The 24,311-nt window shown below is 21.6% G+C and overlaps 10 protein-coding genes across 10 annotated transcripts in view; 5 read left to right on the top strand and 5 right to left on the bottom strand.

The window, feature by feature from the left end:
* DDB_G0273093 (heat shock protein 70 family member) overlaps positions 1-1,650 on the top strand; it is a gene marked incomplete at both ends in the record, with an annotated part of 3,220 nt that extends 1,570 nt beyond the window's left edge. The window contains one exon of the mRNA XM_639635.1: positions 1-1,650. This exon is cut by the window's left edge and continues 33 nt beyond it. Coding sequence (XP_644727.1) covers positions 1-1,650 — 1,650 coding nt within the window.
* A 123-nt stretch (positions 1,651-1,773) lies between these two features.
* On the bottom strand, positions 1,774-2,400 carry DDB_G0273095 (hypothetical protein; the record flags this gene model as incomplete). The annotated part of the gene is made up of 1 exon (XM_639634.1): positions 1,774-2,400. The coding sequence occupies one exon, from the start codon at positions 2,398-2,400 to the stop codon at positions 1,774-1,776; it is 627 nt and encodes a 208-aa protein (XP_644726.1).
* Positions 2,401-4,651: 2,251 nt separating this feature from the next.
* ptpA1-1 (protein-tyrosine phosphatase 1) lies at positions 4,652-6,422 on the top strand (the record flags this gene model as incomplete). Its single annotated transcript, XM_639633.1, has 3 exons — positions 4,652-4,957; positions 5,077-5,244; positions 5,328-6,422. 3 exons carry the CDS (start codon positions 4,652-4,654, stop codon positions 6,420-6,422), a joined length of 1,569 nt encoding a protein of 522 aa, XP_644725.1.
* A 510-nt stretch (positions 6,423-6,932) lies between these two features.
* On the top strand, positions 6,933-8,438 carry DDB_G0273179 (hypothetical protein; the record flags this gene model as incomplete). Its single annotated transcript, XM_639632.1, has 1 exon — positions 6,933-8,438. The coding sequence occupies one exon, from the start codon at positions 6,933-6,935 to the stop codon at positions 8,436-8,438; it is 1,506 nt and encodes a 501-aa protein (XP_644724.1).
* A 144-nt stretch (positions 8,439-8,582) lies between these two features.
* Positions 8,583-9,150, bottom strand: DDB_G0273283 (hypothetical protein; the record flags this gene model as incomplete). The annotated part of the gene is made up of 2 exons (XM_639631.1): positions 8,583-8,881; positions 9,042-9,150. The coding sequence occupies 2 exons, from the start codon at positions 9,148-9,150 to the stop codon at positions 8,583-8,585; spliced, it is 408 nt and encodes a 135-aa protein (XP_644723.1).
* A 1,168-nt stretch (positions 9,151-10,318) lies between these two features.
* On the top strand, positions 10,319-11,752 carry DDB_G0273281 (hypothetical protein; the record flags this gene model as incomplete). Its single annotated transcript, XM_639630.1, has 1 exon — positions 10,319-11,752. One exon carries the CDS (start codon positions 10,319-10,321, stop codon positions 11,750-11,752), a length of 1,434 nt encoding a protein of 477 aa, XP_644722.1.
* A 147-nt stretch (positions 11,753-11,899) lies between these two features.
* Positions 11,900-12,667, bottom strand: rsmE-1 (small GTPase; the record flags this gene model as incomplete). Its single annotated transcript, XM_639629.1, has 2 exons — positions 11,900-12,384; positions 12,490-12,667. 2 exons carry the CDS (start codon positions 12,665-12,667, stop codon positions 11,900-11,902), a joined length of 663 nt encoding a protein of 220 aa, XP_644721.1.
* Positions 12,668-13,718: 1,051 nt separating this feature from the next.
* DDB_G0273279 (hypothetical protein) lies at positions 13,719-14,828 on the bottom strand (the record flags this gene model as incomplete). The annotated part of the gene is made up of 1 exon (XM_639628.1): positions 13,719-14,828. The coding sequence occupies one exon, from the start codon at positions 14,826-14,828 to the stop codon at positions 13,719-13,721; it is 1,110 nt and encodes a 369-aa protein (XP_644720.1).
* A 772-nt stretch (positions 14,829-15,600) lies between these two features.
* On the top strand, positions 15,601-17,248 carry DDB_G0273277 (hypothetical protein; the record flags this gene model as incomplete). Its single annotated transcript, XM_639627.1, has 3 exons — positions 15,601-15,909; positions 16,018-16,309; positions 16,476-17,248. The coding sequence occupies 3 exons, from the start codon at positions 15,601-15,603 to the stop codon at positions 17,246-17,248; spliced, it is 1,374 nt and encodes a 457-aa protein (XP_644719.1).
* Positions 17,249-17,514: 266 nt separating this feature from the next.
* DDB_G0273101 (armadillo-like helical domain-containing protein) lies at positions 17,515-24,067 on the bottom strand (the record flags this gene model as incomplete). Its single annotated transcript, XM_639626.1, has 4 exons — positions 17,515-17,758; positions 17,843-22,450; positions 22,549-23,270; positions 23,495-24,067. The coding sequence occupies 4 exons, from the start codon at positions 24,065-24,067 to the stop codon at positions 17,515-17,517; spliced, it is 6,147 nt and encodes a 2,048-aa protein (XP_644718.1).
* Between the last annotated feature and the right edge of the window lie 244 nt (positions 24,068-24,311).

Raw genomic sequence — 24,311 nt, 5'->3', positions numbered from 1 at the left:
GGTGTTAGAATTCCATTTATTCAACAAGCATTAAAAGATTACTTAAAGAGAGATACATTAGATAAACATTTAAATGGTGATGAAGCAATGTCAAATGGTGCTGCATTTTATGCAGCAAGTTTAACACATTATTTTAAAGTTAAAGAAATTAAACTTAAAGATATTTTATTAAATTCAGTTGATGTTGAAATTAATAATAATATAATTAATAGTGGCGGTGCTGGTGAAACTTTATTAGAAGAAACTGAAGATAATGAAGATAATGAATTAAATAATAGTGGTAATGAACAACAACAACAACAACAACCAACTATTAACCAAGGCGGATTAAAGGATAAAAAAATTCAATTATTTAAAGTTAATTCAAAATTAGGTATAAAGAAAACTGTTTCATTTTCATCAGAGAATGGATTTTCATTATTTTTAAATAATCCAACAATTAATAATCCATTAGCAACTTATACAGTTTCAAATGTACCAACACCAGGTGAAAAATATAATTTCACTGGTAAACCAAAGATTCATTGTTCTTTCCGTTTAACCACTAGCGGTATAGTTGTTTTAGAGAAAGCTGAAGCTGAAATCACCGTTTCATTAATTAAACCACAACCACAACAAAATAAAACATCCTCATCAACAAGCACAACTAAAAAGAATACCACCACAATTGAAACAACTGATGGTGGTAGTGAAGAAACTACTGATGAAACTACAACCAAACAACAACAACAACAAGAAAAAGAAGAGGAAGAAGAAGTTGTAGTTGTTGAAAAAGTTATTGAATATATTCAAAAAACAATTAGAGTACCATTAAATTTCACAATTAAATATAATGGTTGTGTTGAACCATTATCAAAGGAATTAAGTCAAGAAAGTAATGATAGAATTAATAAATTGGATCAAGTTGATAGAATTTTAAGAGAATTAAGACAAGAGAGAAATAATTTAGAATCATTTATTTATGAAACTAAAGATAAATTGGAATCTAATGAAGAATATTTGAAATGTTCAACTCAACAAGAGAGAGATCAATTGGTTGAAGAATTGGATAAAACATCTGCATGGTTATCGGATGCTTTGGATAATGATAATACTGAAACCGAGGAATACCGTAAACAATTGAAAGATATTAAAAAGAAAGCTGACAAAATCGTTAACCGTGTCTCTCAATACCAATTGGTACCTGTCGCATTGGAAGAGTTGGAAGACACTGTTGATAAAGTTAAACCAATGTTTGAAATCGCTTCAAAGGATTTAAATGTAACCGCTGAGGAATTAAAAGAAACTACTGATAAAATTCAATCCGTTTCCGATTGGGTACAAGAAAAGAAATCTGAATTCAAATTAGCTGATTATTCAAAAGATTTACAAACTTCCTCTTTTGATATTAAATTTAAACTTTATGATTTAGAAAGAACAATTAAAGAAATTTTAAAAAAGAAAAAGAAACCTGTTAAACCATCCTCCTCTAAAAAAGATAAATCTTCAAAATCTTCAAAAGGTAAATCAAATTCAACTGATGAAAAAGATCAAAAACAAAAAGAACAAAAAGAACAACAACAACAACAAAAAGAAGAATCTCAATTCCAAAATGATGGTGCTGAGGAACAACAATTTGAAGATGATCATAAAGTTCATGATGAATTATAAATAAAAAAATAAATGTTATTATTATCAAATAACTATTTATTACTTTTTTTTTTTTTTTTATATTTTGTTTTTTTTTTTTTTTTATTTATTTTTTGTGGAAAAAGGAAATTAATTATAATTTGTTTAAGCTAAACCTAATCTTCTACGTTCGGCCATTTTTTCTTCATTTGCTTTTTTCTCTTCTTCTTTACGTTTTGCTGCTTCTTCTCTTTGTTTTCTTATGACTTGTAATCTTTCGAGATCACTTTTTTGTTGTTTTTCGTTTTGTCTTTGAGTTGCGGCTTGTCTTGCGAGTTCTTCTTTTTCTCTACGTGAAAGTTCAACTTTAGCGTTTACATTGATTTCACTTAGTTTTTTAGTAACTTGTTTCATTCTATTTGGATTAGCGATTTCGTCTTCACTATCACTTTCTTTATCTGAATCGTCTTCACTATCGCTCTCTTGTTGTTTTTTAGTGGTTGGTGGTCTTTTAGCTGCTGGTTTTTTGGCATTTGGATTTCTAGAGACAATGACTGGTTCATCATCACTTGAATCACTACCTAATTTACTTTTATTATTATTATTTTTTGTTTCATTTTCTGAACCTGATTCAGAACCAGAATTATCATCACTATCGCTTTCTTGATTTCTCTTTATAATATCCTCTTCATCATAAACACGATCACGACTAATTTTTCCTTTACTTCTTTCATAATCACGACCAAATGTTTTGGTTGGTGCTACTTTACCACCTCTCTTTCCACCTGCCATTATTATTAATTATTTGATAATTGTACAATAAAAAAAAAAAAAAATTTTTAATAGTTTTTTTAAAAAATAAAAATAAAAAAAAAAAATATTTTTTTTATTTTTTTTTTATTTTTTTTTTATTTTTTTTTTATTTTTTTGAAAATTTTTTGAAAAATAAAAAAAAAAAAAAAAAAAAGGAAAAATTAAATAAAAAAAAATAAATTAATAAAAAAATAAAAAAAACAATTGTATATTTTTTGTTAAAATATTTAGTAAGACATTATTAATAATTATTTTTTATTTTTTTTATAATTTTAGTTTTTTTATTTTATTTTATTTTTTTATTCTGCTATTTACCATAATTAAACCTTTAGAGTTCTTCATTTATATTTATATATCTATATAATATAGATGGAATTCTAAAGGAAAAATATGGAAAATAACAAAAAAAAAAAAAAAAAATTAATAAAACTATATAAATTTATATAAATTCTTAAAAAATAATAAAAAAAAAAAAAAAAAAAAAAAATAATAATAATAAAACTAATAAGTTTTATTATTTTTTATTTTTTTATTTATTTTTATAATTTTTAAATCTTTAAAATCTCAGAAGGTTGTACGAAGATAAATTAAAACATCATAGTTGTTGTTATTTTGCTGTACATAGTAAAAAATCAAAATCATAAGATTTCACTTAATGTGCGATTGAATTAAAAAAAAAATAAATAATAAAAAAAAATAAAAAAATTATTATTATTAGAATAGTGTTTTAAAAATAAATTCTTGGAGATAAAGTTAATTTTAGAATTTTTTGATAGAATTAGGCAATCAAATCACAATCGCCATTATTTATTTTTAATTTTTTTTTTTTTTAATTTTTTTTTTTTTTTTTTGTCTCTGGGTGGGAGCATTATTATTAATTTAATTTATTGTTTTTTTTTTTTTTTTTATACATTGATTTTTTTTTTTTTTGGTTTTCAATTTGTATTTTTAATTTATTTTTTCCATTCCAGTATATTATTTAAAAAATATAAAAAAAATAAATAGTAAAAATAAATAATTATTTTATAATTAAATTAAAAAAGGATAATATAATATTAAATTAAGTTAAAATTAAAAAAAATAATAATAATCAAATAAAAATAGAAAATAATTAATTAAAAATTAATATAAATTAAAAAAATAAATAATTTTAATTTTTTTAAAATAATAATTATTAAAAAAGAAATTTATTAATTATACAAATTTTCATTATCAAAAAAAAAAAGAAATAACAGTAAAAAAAAAAAAAAAAGTAAACTCAAATCATATTTACTACTTTTGTATTACAGTATATTTTGTTTAAATTATTTTATTTTATTCACACATGCATGTATGCATTTTGGGTAAATTGGAAAATAAAAAAAAAAAAAAAAAATATTAAAAGAAAATAATCTTTAATCAAGTTTATTTATTTGTTAATCATTAATTATTTTTTTTATTTAAACATTCTAAGAATATTTCCAAGTGAATAAACAATTCTTTATTTTATTTTTTTTATTTTTTTTTTATTTTTTTATTATTTTTTTTGTTTTTTGTTTTTTTTTTTTTTTTTTAATTAAGTTTTTTTTTTTTATTTTTATTTTTTTTTAATATAAAAAATTTTTTTTTTTTAATTTTTTTTAAATTTTTTTTTTTTTTAATCCCATTTTTTTTATTTGTTTTGTTTACCCACTCACCCACTCACACACACACACTATACATACCACTTTCACCCATTCAAAAATACCCTTTTTAATAAATAAATAATAATTAAAAAAAAATTAAATAATTAAATAATTAAAATAATAATAATAATAATAATAATAATTAAATATATATAATCTTTAAATATTATACATAAATAATTATTATCACTATTAAATACATTTAGGACAACAAAAAAAAAAAAAAACAAAAAAACAAAAAATAAACAAAAAAAAAAAAAAAAAAAAAAAATATAGTTTTTAAATAGATTAATATCGTTTAAAAATTCTTATTTTTTTTTATTTTTTTAAAGAGAGTGGCAGTAATATTAATTAAAAAAACTATTAAAAACCTTTTAAAAAAAAAAATTGTAGTGTTAAAGAATCAAAGTAATAACAACAGCAATAGTATACATACATTATTTAAGCAACATACAAGCAATAACAATAACAATATTAATAATAGTATTAAAAACGATAATTTAATAATTGGTGGTAACAAATTTAAAATTATAAAAAACAACAACAATAACAATAATAATAATAATATGGGATCAGTTGAAAGTTCAAATCAAATGAATGGATCCATTGAAAATAAAACAAATAAGATTGATATTAGTGTATTGAGACCATTACCAACTAGAAGCAATAGCTCAATATCATTAAGTTCCTCTTCTCATAGTTCATTCAGTAGAATGGGATCACTAGGTTCATTACCAACAAATTCTGGTTCTTCTTCACCCTATTACAATAATAGTTCATTTGATCTTGTTGATGAAGAAAGAATTAAATCTTCAATTTATAATTTAAAAAATCATATTAAATGTATTCATAAAATTAAAGAAGAATTTAGAGTAAGTTTTAATTTTTTTTAAAAAAAAAAAAAAAAAAAAAAAAAAAAGAAAACAAAAATGACTTACTTTTATTTATTTTTTATTTTTATTTTCATTTTTTTTAAAAAAAAAAAAAATAGTTATTGGAAGAATCTGTTGGACCAAGTGAAACCAGTGAAGGTGATAAAAAACATAACACATCAAAGAATAGATATACTAATATTTTACCAGTTAATCATACAAGAGTACAATTAAAAAAGATTCAAGATAAAGAAGGTTCAGATTATATTAATGCTAATTATATTGATGTAAGTATATATTTAATTAATTTTTTTTAATAATATAATTCTAATTTTTTTCTTATTTTTTATTTTTTATTAATAATAAAAAGGGAGCATACCCAAAACAATTTATTTGTACACAAGGACCATTACCAAATACAATTGCTGATTTTTGGAGAATGGTATGGGAAAATCGATGTCGTATTATTGTTATGCTTTCAAGAGAGTCTGAAAACTGTAGAATAAAATGTGATAGATATTGGCCAGAACAAATTGGAGGTGAACAATTTTCAATATATGGTAATGGTAATGAAGTATTTGGCACATACAGTGTCGAATTGGTTGAGGTTATCCAAGATCCAGAGAGAGAGATAATCACAAGAAACATTAGACTTACATTTGAGGGTGAGACAAGAGATATCACTCAATATCAATATGAAGGTTGGCCAGATCATAACATCCCAGATCACACTCAACCATTCCGTCAGTTGTTACATAGTATCACAAATCGTCAAAATCAAATCATACCATCATCAGATAGAAATGTTCCAATCATCGTTCATTGTAGTGCAGGAGTTGGTAGAACCGGCACCTTTTGTACAGCCGTCATTATGATGAAAAAGTTGGACCATTACTTTAAACAATTGGATGCTACTCCAATTGATCAAGTCGTTGATCCTTTCACTCATTTACCAATCACTGAATATCAAAGTGATAATTTAGATTTAAAAGGACTTGGTTATCATTTTAAATCTTCAATTTATAATAGTAATGGTATAAATAATAATAATAATAATAATTTAAATAATAATAATAATATTAATAATAATTCAAATGGTTCAAATAATACGCCACAAACTGAACCAAATAATGAGGAAGATGATGATGACGCAGCAGAATCTGACTTAAAATATGCAATAATGGATAAATATAATAGTAGAATCGATTTTAATTTATTTTCAATAGTTTTGAAACTTAGAGAGCAACGTCCTGGAATGGTTCAACAATTAGAACAATATCTATTTTGTTATAAAACAATTTTAGACGAAATTTATCATAGATTAAATTGTAAATTAGGTTTTTCTTTACCACATGTTAATAATATCAATAATTATAATAATTATAGTAATACTACTACCACCACTACTTCTTCTTTAGCCTCAACTACAATAATTCATCCATCTACAAATAGTAAATTAAATTAATAAATTTTCATATAAATTTTTTTTTTTTTTTTTTTATTAATTATTAATTTTCATATATATATATTATAAAAATTTGTATATAAAATTATATCTTTTTAAAATAATAACAAACAAAAACAAAAACAAAAACAAAAATAACAAAAACAAAACAAACAAATCAACTAATAACAAAAAATGACAAAATTAAACAACAAACTTACAGACATAACATTAAACAATACTTTGACACATTACTTTATCAAAAAAAAAAATAAAAATAAAATAACTAAAATAATAATGATTAATTTATTAATAAATCATTATTAGTTTTTTCACACATTAAAAACTTTTTTTTTTTTTTATAATAAAAAACACCAACACTAAAAAATGTTTTATTTTTAAATTTTCTTTGAAATCAAATTTGATTTCTTTTGTTTTTCCCTTTTTTTTTTTTTTTTTTTTTTTTTTTTCATTGGGTCAAATGGGGAAAAAAAAACTTTTTTTATTTTTTTTATTTATCATCAATTAAAAATGGATTATCAATTATTTAAAAAAGTATTTAATAATAAATATTTAAGAAATAAAATATTTGAATCAGTTTCAATAATAAATAAAGAGAATAAATTTATAGTAAAGAAATTTAATCAATGTGGAGTTAAATGGATAGTAATGAATAATCATTTTCAATTATTAATTTATATATTTAAAATCCAAGCAAATAAAAGAAAACAATTAACATATCCATTATTACAAAGATTTCTAGAATTTAATCAATCAATTGAAATTTTAAAAATTTTAATTTGTCAAGTACCATCATTTTTTGAAAATTTAACACCAATTCAACAATTTAATAATTCACAATCATTATTTAGTTCAATGAAATCAAAAAATGAATTAATTATTAAATATTTAATTGAAGAAAAAAGTTTTGAAATTACAAAAATTTCAATTGATTTTGTGTGTTGTCAAGAAAATTATCAATTTTTTAAATATTTATTATTAATTGATGAAAAATTAAATAAAAATAATAATAATAATAATAATAAAAATAATAATTTAATAAATAATTCAAATTTTCAACAAATTAATCTTGTAATTAAATTTAATGATTTTGAATTTTTTAAAGAATTAATAGAAAAATCAAATAATGTTGAAATTTTAAAAAATTATTTAAAAAATGAAGATACAATTGTATCAATTATAAAAACGTGTGGTAATAATTTAAATTTGGAATTTATAAAATTCATTTTTCAAATGTTTAATAATGAACAATTAAAATTAACAACGACAGTTATTATTGAAACTATTAAATTTGGTTCATTTGATTTGTTGAAATTATTATTAGAAAATCAAGATTATTTTAGTAATAAATTCAGTTCAATTAAAACTTCACCATTTATAAATAAATATTGTTTTTTATATTTATTAGTATACAGATGTGATAAAGAAATTTTAGATTATTATTGCAAAAAATTGAATTTATTTAATAATACCACCGCCACCGATGATGAAGATGACGATTTATCGTTAAAAGAGACAATTGGGGATATAGAAGTTTATGAAAAACTATCAAATTTTAAAAATGGTAAAACTTGTATTATTTCATTCATTGGTGATATTTCATCAAACATTTGTTATGACCATAATCAATCGTCATTGGAAATGATGAAATATTTAAGTGGAAACCAATACTTTAATTCAATATTTACAATAACCACAACCGTTATGGATAATGCGTTGTTTTCAGGTAGGTTCGATATTTTCAATTGGTTAGTTAAGAATGGTAATCAAGGTTGTTCAGATAAAGGTTTCCATTTTTGTTGTAGAAATATGCCACAATATCGATTTCAATTGGCTACTATTTTAGAGAAATTCAGATCAAATTTTAGTGATGATGTAATTTTAAATTCAATTTCTTCAAATGATTATTTTAGATTAGATAAAAAGAATCATAATTATTTATCTTCATTTTTACCACAACATTTAAAACCTGATTTTCCAATGGAATATACACCAATTAAAACTAAATATTTATAAATAAAATTATTATTATTATTTTTTATTAAAAAATGAAAAAAAATATTCTGTATAAGAACCATGATAATCTTTTTTTTTTTTTTTTTTTTTTTTAAAAAAAATTAGAAAATGTTTGTTTGTGTGAATAATAAAAATTTAAGGTGTTTAGGATTTGTATGGGGGGTGACATTGTTTTTGTTTTTTTTTTATAAAAAATTTAAAAAAAAGATACATACTTAAATGATTTTCAAATTTTTCTAAACAATAATCTATTTCTTCATAGGTTTCTATATATTCATCACATTTCTTACATGAACCACCTAAAACTCCACTACATGTTGCTGATTGAATAAAATGATTATAAAAAAATGTATGACCTTCCTTATCTTGAATATATTTTTTACCTTTTATTCTTATATAATTGTTTTTTGGTTTTTTTTTAATATCATTTTCTAAATGAGTATCTTTTAAAATAATTTTTTGTAAAATTAAATAATTAATATATTTTTTTTTTTTTTTTATTAAATTTGGAAAAAATAAAAAAAATATATAACATACTAATATGAAAAACAAAATCATTAAGTTCAAAATTTCTTTTTGAATAGGTTTTAAAAATAGAATTACATCTTTTACATTGACCAATTACACAATCATTTTCACTGTATTCAATTTCTTTAAAATACATATTAAACCAATCAAAATCTTCAATATAATTTTTTTTTCTTTCTTCCATTATTTAATTATAAAATAAAATAAAATAAAATAAAATAAAATAAAATAAAATAAAATAAAATAAAATAAAATAAAAAAAAAAAATTAAAAAAAAAAGGAAAAAAAAAAAAAATGGAAAAAAAGTGAAAAAAAAAAATGATCAGATATGATTTGTTTAAAATAAAATAAAAACTAAAAAAAGAATTTCAGAATTATCAGATAATGAAATGAGTTTGAAAATTTATTATTTATTATTTACTATTTATTTTTTATTTTTTTTTTTGAATAATTTGAAAAAAAAAAAAAAAAAAAAAAAAAAAAAAAAAAAAAAAAAAAAAAAAAAAAAAAAAAAAAACTCGATTACTTGATTGTAGATTAATTATTTTTTTTACACGTTTTTATAAATCTGTATTTATAATACGATGCATGTTGTTTGGGAGTATTTATTTATTTCTGAAATTACCCATATATTTTTATTTTTTTTGATTGATTATATATATAAATAATATTCTACATTTAAACCAAAACACCATTATTTTTAAGAATTATACCCACTTTTTTTTTTTTTTTTTTTTTTTTTTTTTTTTTTTTTTTTTTATTTTTTATATACTAATTTCTCTGCATTAAATAATTTAAATACCGTTTAGGATGAATCATAAATAACAACACCCATTTTATTTATTATTTTTATGTTTTTTTTTTTTTTTTTTTTAAATTTATTTTTTTTTTTATTTTTATTTATTTTTTCTAACACATTATTATTTTAAAGTGGGGGTTCTTGTTACTGTTTTGTTTATATGTGCAAAAATGCATATATACTGGTGTGTTAGATTGAATATTTTTACAAATTAAATAATTCTAAATATATATAAAAATTTGTATTATTGTTTAAAAATTTGAAAAAAAAAAAAAAAAAAAAAAAAAAAAAAAAAAATTAAAAACAATGATTACAATTTTTGTCTTTAATTATTTATTATTAAAATACTAAATATTAAAAAATTAAATTTATATGAATATTTAAAAAAAAAAATTTATAAAAAACAAAAAATAATAAAAATTAAAAATATTATATAAAAAATAATAGAATAAAAAAAATAAATAAAAAAAAAAAAAAAAAAATATCCAAATAAAAATAAAAAAATATAAAAAAAAAAATAAAATAAAATAAAAAAAAAAAAGAAAAAAAGAGAATGGTACAATTAATTAATATTAATGAAGATCAAAATCAAATAAGAGATGAATTTTTTGTAGATAATGAAAGTGATGAAAATAATAATTTTGGGGATGATAATTTATATGAAGAAGAAGAAGGAGAAGAAAATGAAGAAGAGGAAGGAAAATTTGAAGAAGAGGAAGATGAAGAAGATGATTATAGTTCAAAATTTGATACTGAATATAAAAAAATCTTAAAACTTGCAAATGAAACTAATAGTAAAACCGATATAACAGTTAAAATTGAAATTACAACTTATAATAGAAATTATAGAAATTTAATAAATAATAATGAAAACAACAATATTATTAATAGTGATGATAATAATTTATATAAAAAGTTAGAAAAAAAACATTTTTTAAGATTTAAAGATAAACCAATTAAAGTTGGTGAATTATCAGAACAAGTTGAAGTATTATGTTATGGTGATAGTTATAATTCAATATTATTAGAAGGTACAGTTCCAAAGTTTTTAAAAATTATTGAATTTGGTGAACAATTTAATAAACATATTCCAAAAGGCTTCTTTCAAAATGAAGGTGGTAATTTACATAGAATTGAATTTGGAAAGAAGTATAATATGCCAATTGGTGAAGGAGTGATACCAAATACTGTGATAACCATTATATTTGGTGATGAATTTAATTGGTTTTTACCGGCAAATGTTATTCCATTGGGAGTTATCAAAATTCAATTTGGTAATGACTATACTGCACCATTCGTTAAGGATTCAATTCCATCAACTGTCAGATTCTTGCAATTGGGTAATAAGTATAATTTACCTTTAAAATGGTCCCCAATTCCAAAAGTTTTATACCATTTAACATTTGGTGATTCATTTAATCAAATCATTGAACCAGGTGATTTATCACCATTTTTAACTTATTTAAAATTTGGAAATGATTTCAATCAAAAATTATCCATCCCTTCAAAAGTTTCAATACTGTCATTTGGTGATAGTTTTAATCAAGATATTATAATTAATGGCACTGGTGCAACCATTTTACCAAAAGATACTTTAAAATCAATTACATTTGGTAATGATTTTAATAAATCATTAGGAAATTTATCACAATTTTATCAATTAACTTTTATTAAATTTGGAAATGACTTTAATCAACCATTATTAAATTTACCCCCAAATTTAATTGAAATTGAATTTGGTATAAATTTTAATAAACCATTACCATCAATACTTCCATCAACAATTAAATCAATAACATTACCAAAATCTTATAACTTACCATTACCAAAACCATTACCAAATGATCAATCAACAAATTCAACAATTTTATCAAATGATAATAATAATAATAATAATAATAATAATAATAATAATAATAATTCCAATACAATCACTTTAATATCAACTACAACTACAACAACTACATATATTATTAATAATAATTAAAAAAAAAAAAAAAAAATTAAAATTAAAATTAAATAGTAATAAAAAAAAATAATAAAACAAAAATTAATTTAAAAAAAAAATTTTATTCTTTTAACTTTTTTTAATAAATATATATATATAAATTAAAATTTAATTTTTTAAAAAATTTTAATTAATTAAATTATTTAAAACTAATTTATGATATTTAATTTGTAATAAAACATGTTTAAAAATTGATTTCTTTTTTTCTAAATCAAATTCTAATTTATCATTCCTTTTTAAATTTTTTTCATACTTTTTTATATCTTTTTTAATTTGTTTTTCATTTCTTTGAACAATATCTAATAATAATTTGAAAGTGTTTATAACAGAATTTAAACATTTAGCCGAAGAAATTGTTGATGGTTTTCCAAATGATTTTGAAATATCAATAATTTCATTATGTGAAAATTGTGATTCCCATTTTAAATCGTTTTTATTGGCACATAATATAATGGGTATATTATCTTTAAATGGGAATGCTTCTTTAATTAAATCTCTATATTTATAAATTGAATCATATGAATCTCTATCAGATATTGAATACATTATTACAAAACAATCACATTGTTTAATTGTATCTAATAATATACTTTCCATCTCAATTGATCCGGCTTTTTTTTAATAATAAAAAAATAATAATAAAAAAAATATCAATATTAATATTGATATTTTTTTTTTTTTTTTTTTTTTTTTTTTTCAAACAAAAAAATATTTACCTGTATCATATATATTTAAATTATATAAAACTTTATATGAAAATAGTTTTGTAAATTTTGATTCTATTGTGGGGCTATATTTTTCGTCATCAAAAAAAGAATTTACCATTGTGTGTATTGTGCTTGTCTTTCCAACACATTTATCTCCTAAAAAACAAATATTCAATTTTTTGCACATTTTATTTTTTTTTTTTTTTATTTTTAATTTATTTTTAATTTATTTTTAATTTATTTTTAATTTATTTTTAATTTATTTTTTTGTATATGTGAAATTTTTATTTAATTAATTAATCTTTTATTTATTTTGATCAATTGCTTAATAATAAATAATTTTGAAAATTATTATTATTTCTATTATTAAAAATAAAAAAAATAAAAACAGTAATAATAAAAAAAAACAATAATTAAAAATAAATAATAAATAAATAATTTTTATTATTAATAATAATAATTTGATTATATCAAGATTTGTTGAAGAAAAAAATTTAAAAAAAAAAAAATAAAATAAAAAAAAGATAAACAATTTAATTGTTGCTGTGTGGGAGCATTGTTATAATTGCTATAAATATATTTTTTATTTTCAATTTTTTTTTTTATTATTTATTAATTATTTATTTTTTTTTTTTTTTGTGTGTACATTTGGGGAACTAACCCACCTTTTTTACACCTTCAAAAAAAAAAAAAAAAATAAACTAAAAATTGAAAATCCATTTTTATAATTTCAGGTATTTTGTTGTAATCATTGTTGGTGCTATTTAGGTAACTGATATGTTAGAAATAGGGTGTGGTCTTAAATATAATTTTTTACTTTAATAAAAATTAGAATATGTTTATATAAATTTTTTAATTTACTAAATATGGCAATAAATCCCCTAAAATTGTAAGTGGGTGTTGTGTTGTTGCAATATTAAATCAAATTTGATATTTTCAATATATCCAAAATAACAAAGAAAACAAATAAAACAATAAAACAACTCCCAAAAAAAAAAAAAATAAAAATAAAAAAAATAAAAATAAAAATGAAAAAAAAAACAAGTAAACACACACAAAAATAATAAATCACACACACACACTATCACAAATATCAATTGATAAAAATAAAAATGAACAAATTTCTAAATTAATTAATTAATTAATTAAAAATAAACCAATTTCTAAAAATAAAGTACAATCAATAAATAATTATTTATTTATTTATTTATTTTTTGAAATATAATTATTATTTTGTTTTATTTTGATTTATTTTTATTTATTATTACTTTATCGATTTCATAAATTTGATTTGAATAATTTATTAAAGTGATAGAATGTATAATAAAAGTTATTGTGAAAATGATATCAATTATTGGTAAAACATTTGCAATTGCTTGATAAGTTGAAATTGCAAGTGAAAAAGTTGGAGATACTCCATCTAAAGCTAATTTCCAAAATCCACTTGATATTGTTATACTATAATAAACCAATGTAATTGAAAAATAATACATTGTTGAATAATAAATGAATTGTGCGAATGAATCATTTAATTTTGTTATAACAATATCTTTTGAAATCTCTAAATTAAACAATTCAAATGTTACTTTATTTTTAATTGCTGTTGTTGTTGTTGAATGATTATCTAAAAATGAATTTCTTGAAATTTGTAAATTCTTTGATCTAGTTCTAATATTTAATAATAAATAACCAAATGAAATTAAAGATAATAATGAAAATATTAAAACTTTTTTACTCTTTCCTGATTCAATATTTGATGTTTCAAATAATGATGATTGTAAAATCATAAATAGTAAACTAAATATCCAAACCAATGCTATCAATTCAACGATTGCAACTCTTCTACCTTTGAAAATTGTATTTAATAATTTATTTCTAATTTCATTTATAATTCCACCATTATTAATTTCGTTTTCAGATTTCTTATAAACTATACCATATAGTTTATATGATATTATAAAATATAATGCAAATGTTATAAATGATATAAATAAGTAAAAGTGAAATGAATTTAATGTTGATGATGTTGTTATCGATGATATTGTTGATAATGATTTTAATAATTTACTGAAATAAAATGAATTTTTTGAATAATTATATTTTTGATTATCAATAAAATTTAAAAAATCTGTTAAAAATAATGATGAAAAGAAAACTTTAACAATACAACATAATGAAATAATTATTGTTTTTGGTGATCTATATCTTTTAAAAATAATGAAAAAACAAAATAATAAAGCTATTATTATATAATATAAAAAGAATGATCCATTTAAGAATAAATGATAATAATCATTCTTTGATGTTGTTATGAATTGTGAAACCGCTAACTTTTTGGTTAGTGTCATTGTTTTTTATTGACTATTAAGTTTGTTTTTTTAATTTTAAAATTGGAAGTAGGAAAAGTAAATTAAAAAAAAAAAAAATTAAAAAAAAAAAAAAAAAAATAAAAAAAAATGAAAAAAATAATTTAATGCAGAAATTTTTCTGTTTATTATTTTTTTATTTTTATTATTTTTTAAACTAAATTTTGAATTTAGTTTATTCATATGAATAAAAAACAAATTAAATCATTATTAAAAAAAAAAAAAAAAAAAAAAAAAACTTCAATTTTTTAAAGTGTCAAATTTATATTTGAAAGTTTTTATTACTGTGAAAACAAATTACATATGATATAATACATTTAATCATTCTATTTTTTGGATTTTTTTTTTTTCTTTTTTTTTTTTTTAATCAAAAAATTTTCTTATAATTATAAAAAAAAAAAAAAAAAAATGGCTTTGTCTAAACGAAATCAAAAAGATTTTCTTTAAAAAATAACAATCAAAAAAAAGATATTTTTTTTAGTGGTAAAATGGGTTTAATTATTTTAAAAAAAAAAAGATATTTTATTTAAATAATTTTTGCACCAACACCACAAATCCAATTTTTATCATAAATAATCTTATATGAAAAATTTTTATTTTTTTTTTTTTTATTTTTATTTTTTTATTTTTTTTTTTTTGTACAGGGCTAAAAATAGTACTAATCAAAAATAATAAAAATAAAAAATTTAAATATAAAATAGTTTTTTTTTTTTTTTTTTTTTTTACAAAAAATAATTAAGAAATAAATTAAAAAATGAAAATTTCAATTTTATTAATTATCTGTATAATTTATTTATCAATTTCAAATGTTAAATCATATGGAGAATCTGATAATTCTGGTTATCCAAATTATCAAGAAAGAGAAGCTCACACAATGATGAATGTTGTTCGTCAATTGCCAACAAAATATAGAGATACTTTTATGACTGGATATTCTGGTTACCAAAATTTATTTACCACATCAACAGCTTTACCACCAACTACACCAGTTTATTATAATCAAACATTAGGTTATCTTGCAAGATCACACTCTTCAGAAATGGGCATTAAAGGTTATTTTAGTGTAAATAGTTAAAAATTTATTATTATTTCTTTTATTTTAAAATATTTTTTTAAATAATCAATAATTAATATTTATTTATTTTATTTTATTATTATTAAAAATGTTAAGCATAACAGCTATGATGGAACTTCTTGGAGTACTCGTTTCGATTCCTTTGTTGCCGGTTGTCAATCTGCAGGAAATTCAATTGCTGAGAATATTGCAGCAGGAGGGGTATCAGGAATCGGAACAACTAGTCAATTACTTTGTGATGCTGTTTCTGGTGTTTGTGTAGTTGATACAAGCTCTGATGCTGGACACCGTAAGAATATAATGGGAAACTATAAAATCGTTGGTATTGGTTTTTACTATAACTCAAGTAGTCAATATGGAAATTATTGGACCCAAGATTTTGATAATGGTAATTTTAGTTTTTTTTTTTTTTTTTTTTTTAATTTGTTTATTTAAAGTTGTTAACATTTGTTTTATTTAATTTAATTTAAATTTTTTTTTTTTTTTTTTTTTAAAAATAATTTTATTGATTGATTAATTATTTTTATTCTTATTACTATTATTATTTTATTAAGGTATTTGTGGATTACCAACTACTCCAATTTATTCAGGATTCCATACTTTCTTCTTTGGAGCAAATGCACCAAATTATTATTTATCATATTATAGTTCAACAGATGCAGCAAGTAAAGTATCATTTATTTTTGAAAATGGAACATCAATTGATATGACATTATTTGGTGGTACAGCCAATTCTGGTATTTATACAACTTCAACAGTTTATCAAGTGTGTGCTAAATATTATTTCTCTGTCACAAGTGCAAGTGGTAAAACATATAGGTATCCAGATACTGGTTATTTACAATTAACTAAAGCCAGTACATGTGCTTCTTGGGTTGCCTCTTCATCTAGTTCAACCACATCTACTACATCAACCTCATCAACTACCTCCAAACCAACTACTACATCAACCACATCAACTACATCAACAACATCAACAACATCAACTACCTCTAAACCAACAACTACATCAACAACATCAACTACATCAACTACCTCTAAACCAACAACCACATCAACTACATCAACTACATCAACTACATCAACTACTTCCAAACCAACTACTACATCAACCACATCAACTACTTCCAAAACAACTACTGGTTCATCAACAACAACAACTGGTTCATCAACAACAACTGGTTCATCAACAACCACATCATCACCATCAACTACAGATACTCAAACAGAATCTCTTGAGGATGGATCAACACCATCAAGCTCTAACACTGTAAAATCATCATTATTAATTGTATTGGTATCACTTGTATTATTAATTGCTTTCTAAACAAGAAAAAAAACAAAAAGAAATTATCCAACTCTAAAATGCATTACCATTTATATATATATTTATTTATTTATTTATTTATTTAATCAATAAATTAAAATTCGAATTTATTATTTATTGAACAATTCATTTATTATTTATTCTTTGTGTAGATAAATATATATATATATATATATACACACAAAATCAAAAAAAAAAAAAAAATAAAATAAAATAAAATAATAAATTTTTTTTTTTTATTTTTATTTTTTTTTAAATTTATTATTTTATTTATTAATTGTACCTTGTAATTTACCAATTCTAATTAAAATATCTCTTAAATTTGATCTAATTTCTTTATTTTCTTGAACCAATAATTGAATTAATAATTCATAATAGATACTAGTATTTCTTAAAAATTTATCATCATCAAATGATAAAATACCTTGTAAAATTTGTAATATAGTTGATGATTGAACAATTGTTTCATTTGGATTTGAAATATAAATTTGAATTAATTCTTGACATAAACTAAAATAAAATTAAAATTAGATAATTAATTCATTATTTAGAGAGAAAAAAAAAAAAAAAAAAAAAAAAAAAAAAAAAACTTACTTAATTAATCTAAATTCAGAATGAATTGATCTATTTTCAACATCAATATCTTTTTCAGAATATAAAATCATTAAAAGATTTAAATAACCAGTGATCGCTTTCTTTTTTAAGATATCAAAAGTTTGACCAACTTTTTTAAGGGAACTAATTAAACGTTGTTCAACGAGAGCATCTTGACAAAAAGTAAAAGTTAATTGTAAACAATCACCTAAACAGAAAAGTTGAGAAGTATTTAAATATTCATAATGAGAGATTGCAATATCATTAATGGCTTGTACCATTTGTAATTGAACTGAACATTTCGATTGAATATTATTAATTGTATTGGTATATTGACTTTGATTATTTTGACTTTGATTATTATTATTACTTTGATTAATTAAATATTGTTGATTAAATATTGTTAAATTAACATTTGAACTTGATGGTAATCTACTATGTGATTTAATTGGTGTTGATGTGGTGGATGGTAAATCTGAATTTGATCTTGAATGTGATACTGATGCTGGTGATGATGATGATGATGAATTTTCATTTGTTATTGTTGTTATTGATGATATTTGTTCATTACTACTACCATTTATTATAGAGTGGTGCTCCTCATTAATACTATTTAATTCTTTTCTAATAACTGGTGGTGTTAAAACTACTGGTGTTGTTGGTAATGATGTTGAAGATCTTAAAGAAATTTCATTATCAGATTTTGATTGTGATAATGGATTTATATTTGAATTTGATTGTTGTGATACATTATTATTATTATTATTATTATTATTATTATTATTACTACTATTACTATTACTATTATTTAATTTATTTGAAGAATCTAAAACTGGTGAAATTGGAGCAGAATGAGATTTTTCATTACCACTATGAGCAACACTACTTAAATATTGCTGTTGTTGTTTTGATAATGATAATAATAAATGTTGTTGTTGTTGTTTTGATAATGTACCTGAAATATTTGATAATGAATTATCATTATGACCATTTAAATTATTATTATTATTATTAATATTATTATTATTGATACTATTATTATTATTTACAATATTTTCATTATTATTTTGAATATTTTGTTCAAATTCAATTAATTTGAAAATTTCAAATGGTGTATTTGTTTGAAATATTTTATAAAATTGTGAAACTATATTTGACCATTGAGTTTGAGAGAATTTTGAACCATTTGTTGAAACCAATTGAATTAAGAAAGTACCAGCGGTTTTAGCTAATAGTTCATTCTCTTGAAGGATACAACTTACTAGTAAATCCAACATATCATCCAAGAGGAAACAAACAATGTCAACGAAATTTATAAACATTTCAGTTAAACTTTGGAAAGCATGATTGCCAGTCTGTTTTAACCAACGAGTATCCTCTAGTATAGTTTCATGTTGACCTTTACTGTAGCCGACATTATCGAAAATTGGTAATAAAACACCACGGAAAATCAATTCCCAAAGTTTGCTACTAAAAGTACTACCGAATAAAGCCAAAACTCTAAACAAAGTATCCAATGCATAAGAACGTAAATCAGGATCTTGGTGACTTGTAACCCTAGCCAAACCAGTTAACAAAGGGAACCACAATGAAATATGTTCTTGAGTATCGGTGAACAATGGAGTGTTTGCAGAGGCACCTTCCTCTCTAACCAAAGCGCAAACTCTACCATTTGCCAATTGAACACCACAATAACTTAGAATATCGATTGCCTTGATTGGTAATTCCTTATGACGTGAATTTGCATAACTTGAGAGACAATTAACATAATCGATAAAGAAAGTCTCTGAAATATTTGAAAAATCTCTAATTAATTCATCAACGAAATCAAAAGCTTGTGTTGCAATCAAAGAGTCATTTGAAGATGAAGATAGTGTGAAAATTGTGAAAATCGGTTTCCAACCAGATTTGATCAATGAATTCCTACCATTGGTCAATTGGAAAATACATTTCAATATTAACTCTCTAACATCTGGATGTTGGTTATGACTGAAAATGGTCTCCAATGGTTTTAAGAAATCCTTTTGTGAAGGTTCCTGTTGTGGATCCTCGTCGAAATCCAAGAATTTCTGAGCCAATTGTTTCAATGAATCAATTACCATCGATGAAATATAAACATTATCAGGATAAGTGCAGCCAATCTTTGTGAAATGTTCTGCAATGATTGACCAAAACAATCTGATTCTATTTGCATTATAATATGAAACCTCTACCAATTTTTGTAAAGAAAATATTGATGGACTTGCTAATTTCAATTCATCAATTGATACCGATGCTAAACAATCAACAAAATGTACTATAGCTTCGTTAGTTAAACTACTTGAATTTACGAATAAATGATTTGCAGTCTCCAATTCTTTTGAAACTTGATCAATATTAATACCTTCAATCGATGGTAAATTTGAATTACTTCGCTGATGAGTTTTAACACCTAAAAAGAATTCTGTTGTACTAATTGATCTCTTTGGTGGTACTAATTGAATTGGTGTATTTAAACTTGATTGTGTTGGTGTATTATTACCTGTATTATTATTTGAATTATTACCACTTATTAAATTATTTTGTAAACCACTATATGATGAATTTAAATTAACTGATCCACTTGAACTACTACCACTACCATCAAGTTGTTGTTGTTGTTGTTGTTGTATATTTTGTTGTTGTTGTTGTTGTTGTATATTTTGTTGTAAATTTGTTGGTTGTTGTGATTGTTGTTGTGGTTGTTGCTGTTGTGGTTGTTGCTGTTGTTGTTGTTGTTGTTGCTGTTGTGATGATGGTTGTTGTTGTTGTTGTTGTTGTGAATTTGGTTGCAGTTGTTGTTGTTGTTGTTGTTGTTGTTGTTGTTGTTGTTGTTGTTGTTGTTGTTGTTGTTGTGAATTTGATTGTTGTTGTTGTTCAACACCTAAATATGAAACTCTTAATCTTTCTAAGAAGGAAATTGATTTTAATACTGGTAACCAAGATTTTTCTAAATGATCACCATCAATACGTGCAATTAAAATTAATTTTTGTAATGAATCCATATTTTTTTGTTTTAATTCTTTACTCTTTTCAGAGATTGTAAAATTTGATAAAGATGAAATGAAAGCTTCACGTTCCATTGACATATCTAATAGACATAATAAATTATTTGAATATTTAAAACCTTCTAAACAAACTTGAATCACTTTTGGATCTTCAGTATTCTCTAATACAGTTGATAATGCTGCCAAGATTGGTGTCCAACTTACATCCATCATAAATTTTAAATTCTCTAATAAATTACCATGATCGAATGGTAATTTTTGAAATTGACCTTTATTTGGTGGGTCATCAATTGGAAAACTATTTTTAATTTTAATTGAAAAATCATCTGGACTACCATCACCATTATTATTGCTACCATTAACAGTTGGAGTTGGGAGATCATCTTCTTTTAATTTTAAAGGTTCAGAAGAGATACGATCATAAATACCTAATAAAAATTGTTCATCATAATCTGCACCACCATTATTTTTAGAATTCATTTTTAACCATTGTTGTTTTGACATATGATTTTTAATTGAACTACTATGTAAATCAGTTGCCAACATGATTGTAGCAAATGCTAAAATGAATACTGAATCTTTATTGACCACTATATTGGTACCACCCGATTCAGTGGCATCATTATCATCGAAATATTTCTTTGAGAAAACTTCCATTAATCTATCAACTTTTTGAGCTTCACCAACTAATCTAAAATGAGATAAATAGTAACGTAAAGCGCCATCCAATGTGAAACCACTGAAATTGAATAACTCAGTATAATGATTTAACACGGCGATATTGAAATCCTCCCTCTCAGAGATATAAATACCCAATGAAACCTTATCCAATCCCTCAGTTTCTCTTAAAAACTTTGCACATTTTGCAGCATCCCTTTCGGTGGCACCGATTTTCAAAAAGAATTCAATACCACGTTTTGGTGAAATCTTAAACTTTCTCTTACCCTCTTCGATTAATAATTTGAATTCCTTTTGTTTAATGAATTTATTATCCGATGGGATTTGTGATAGTTTCAATTGAAGATTCTCTTTTTGTAAATTAATGCCCTCTGACAATGCCTTAGTCAATGATGTTAGACATTCCAATGCAGAGTTCTTTACTTTTAAATCATTGATTTTATTCTCTTGAATGATTAATTGGGCAATCTTTGATAAACTTTCAATTGTCTTTTGAAAGATATCCTTTGACGATAAATTGCAATCATAATTTATATAAAAGTCTACAAGTATTTGATAATTCTCGCAAATTCTAGCCAACACTTGCAACACCATCCAACGTTGTTGTAAAGTCGATGTTGGACTCTCCAATACTCTCAATACAATCAATGTAAAGTACTGTCCAATCGGATCACGTAAATAATCTCTATAATGTACAACCATAGATAAAAACAATGTCAATGATAATCTAAATATTGTACTATGTGATGAAAATCCTGAATTCAATACTGATGGGAATAAACCTTCACGAATTTCATAATTTATAAAACTTGGATAATGTTTTATAAATCTGCCATAATCATCAAATATATTTGAAATTAATTCTAATGAAAATATTCTAACTTTAACTTCTGGTGAATCATAACTTTTTTTTTTTTAAAAAAAATAATAATAAATTAATATATTAATATATAAACTTAAAATTTTTTAAATATTTATACATAAATGAAAATTAATACATACTCTGAAATATCTTTTAATGATAAATCACATAATAATCTAAATAAATATATTGAATCTTTTAAATTTAATTCATGTTCTTGATTATTTATTGGTGGTGGTTGTGTAGTTGTTGTTGTTGTTGGTGTTGGTGTTGGTGTTGGAGTTGGAGTTGGTGTTTGTGTTGATTGTGGCTCTACTTCCTTATTTACAATATCATCGGTAATACCATTAACCTGTTCTTTTGATGCTGTTGTGGTTGTAGTAGTTGTTGTTGTTGTTGTTGTTGTTGAATTTTGTGTTGGTGATTGTAAATCAGAGAAAGAAATTGGAATTGGATTATTATTATTATTATTAGTTGATGGTGATACAGTTTGTGGTTGTGGTTGTGGTTGTAATTGTGGTTGTTGTTGTTTTGTTGGTGTTGTTATTATTGTATTTGGTTTAGTTTTAAAACTTTTAAAAGTACGATTTATAATTTGAGTGATTGAAGTTTTTGATGCAATTGCTAAATTTGAAGATGGTTTACTATTGATATGAATATAGAATAAAGTTTTAAAACTATATAATAATGTTTGTCTATGGAATTTTGATGCTACTGTATGAACTAGTTTAGTAACTTGAACTAATGTCATTTCATCTGAAATATCTGCACAATGATATAATGTTGGTTCTATAAATTTATCAATTATCATTTTACCATTTTCAATCATACCACTTAAAATATAACTACCTGAAATTAATTTCTATTGTCATATAATAATAATAATAATAATAATAATAATAATAATAATAATAATAATAATAATAATAATAATAATAATAATAATAATAATAATAATAATAATAATAATAATAATAATAAAAATTAGAAAAATTTATTTATTTATTTATTTATTTATATAAATTTATATTTATTTATTTATTTATTTATATAAATTTATATTTATTTATTTATTTATTTATTTACCTCTATAAAATCAACGGATGATACAATTAATTTTGAACTTTTTGATTCGAAAGCAAATTTATAGATTGTTGCTAAATGGTCGAGAAATTTAGTCCATTGTGGATTTAATCTTAGTGATGGTGCTGTGAATGATTCATTCTTTGTGAGTAAAGTTGGATTTGCTTTTAAATATTCAAATATTATTTTAATTTCATCTTTAATTGATTGTTGTTTCTTTGAACAATCACTAAGAGTTTTATTTAAATATTTATTAACTAAAATAGTTAATGATTCTGGTGTTAATGGTGGTGTATTACTACCACTATTATTATTATTATTATTTTGTGCTGTTGGTTGTATAATATTAGGTGGTGCAACTGTTATAGGTGGTGCTGCTGTAGTTGGTGTTGTTGGTGTTGGTTGTTGTTGTTGTTGTTGTTGTTGTTGTTGTTGTTGTTGTTGTTGTTGTTGTTGTTGTTGTTGTTGTTGTTGTTGTTGTTGTGTTGGTGAAGTTACTGTTGCTGGTGCTGGTACTGGTGTTGGTGCTGGTGTTGGTTGTGTTGTATTATTATTATCATTTTGAGTTGATAACATTCTTTAAGTTTGGGTTTTTTTTTTAAAAAAAAAAAAAAATTAAAAATTTTAATTATATATATATATAAATAAATACAAAAATAAATAAATAAATGAACGATAAATTTTAAAATTTTAAAAAAATCAATTTCATCTATCGTGGTGGTGTGGTGGGGTGAAAAATAAAAAATAAAATTTATTAATTTATTAATTATTTAAATAAGGTTCCCAATTCCCTTTTTTTTTTTTTTTTTTTTAATATTAA

The sequence above is a fragment of the Dictyostelium discoideum genome (genome assembly GCF_000004695.1).
Source record: "Dictyostelium discoideum AX4 chromosome 2 chromosome, whole genome shotgun sequence".
In the NCBI taxonomy this organism is placed as follows: domain Eukaryota; phylum Evosea; class Eumycetozoa; order Dictyosteliales; family Dictyosteliaceae; genus Dictyostelium; species Dictyostelium discoideum.
This window is presented reverse-complemented; position numbering and strand designations above follow the sequence as displayed.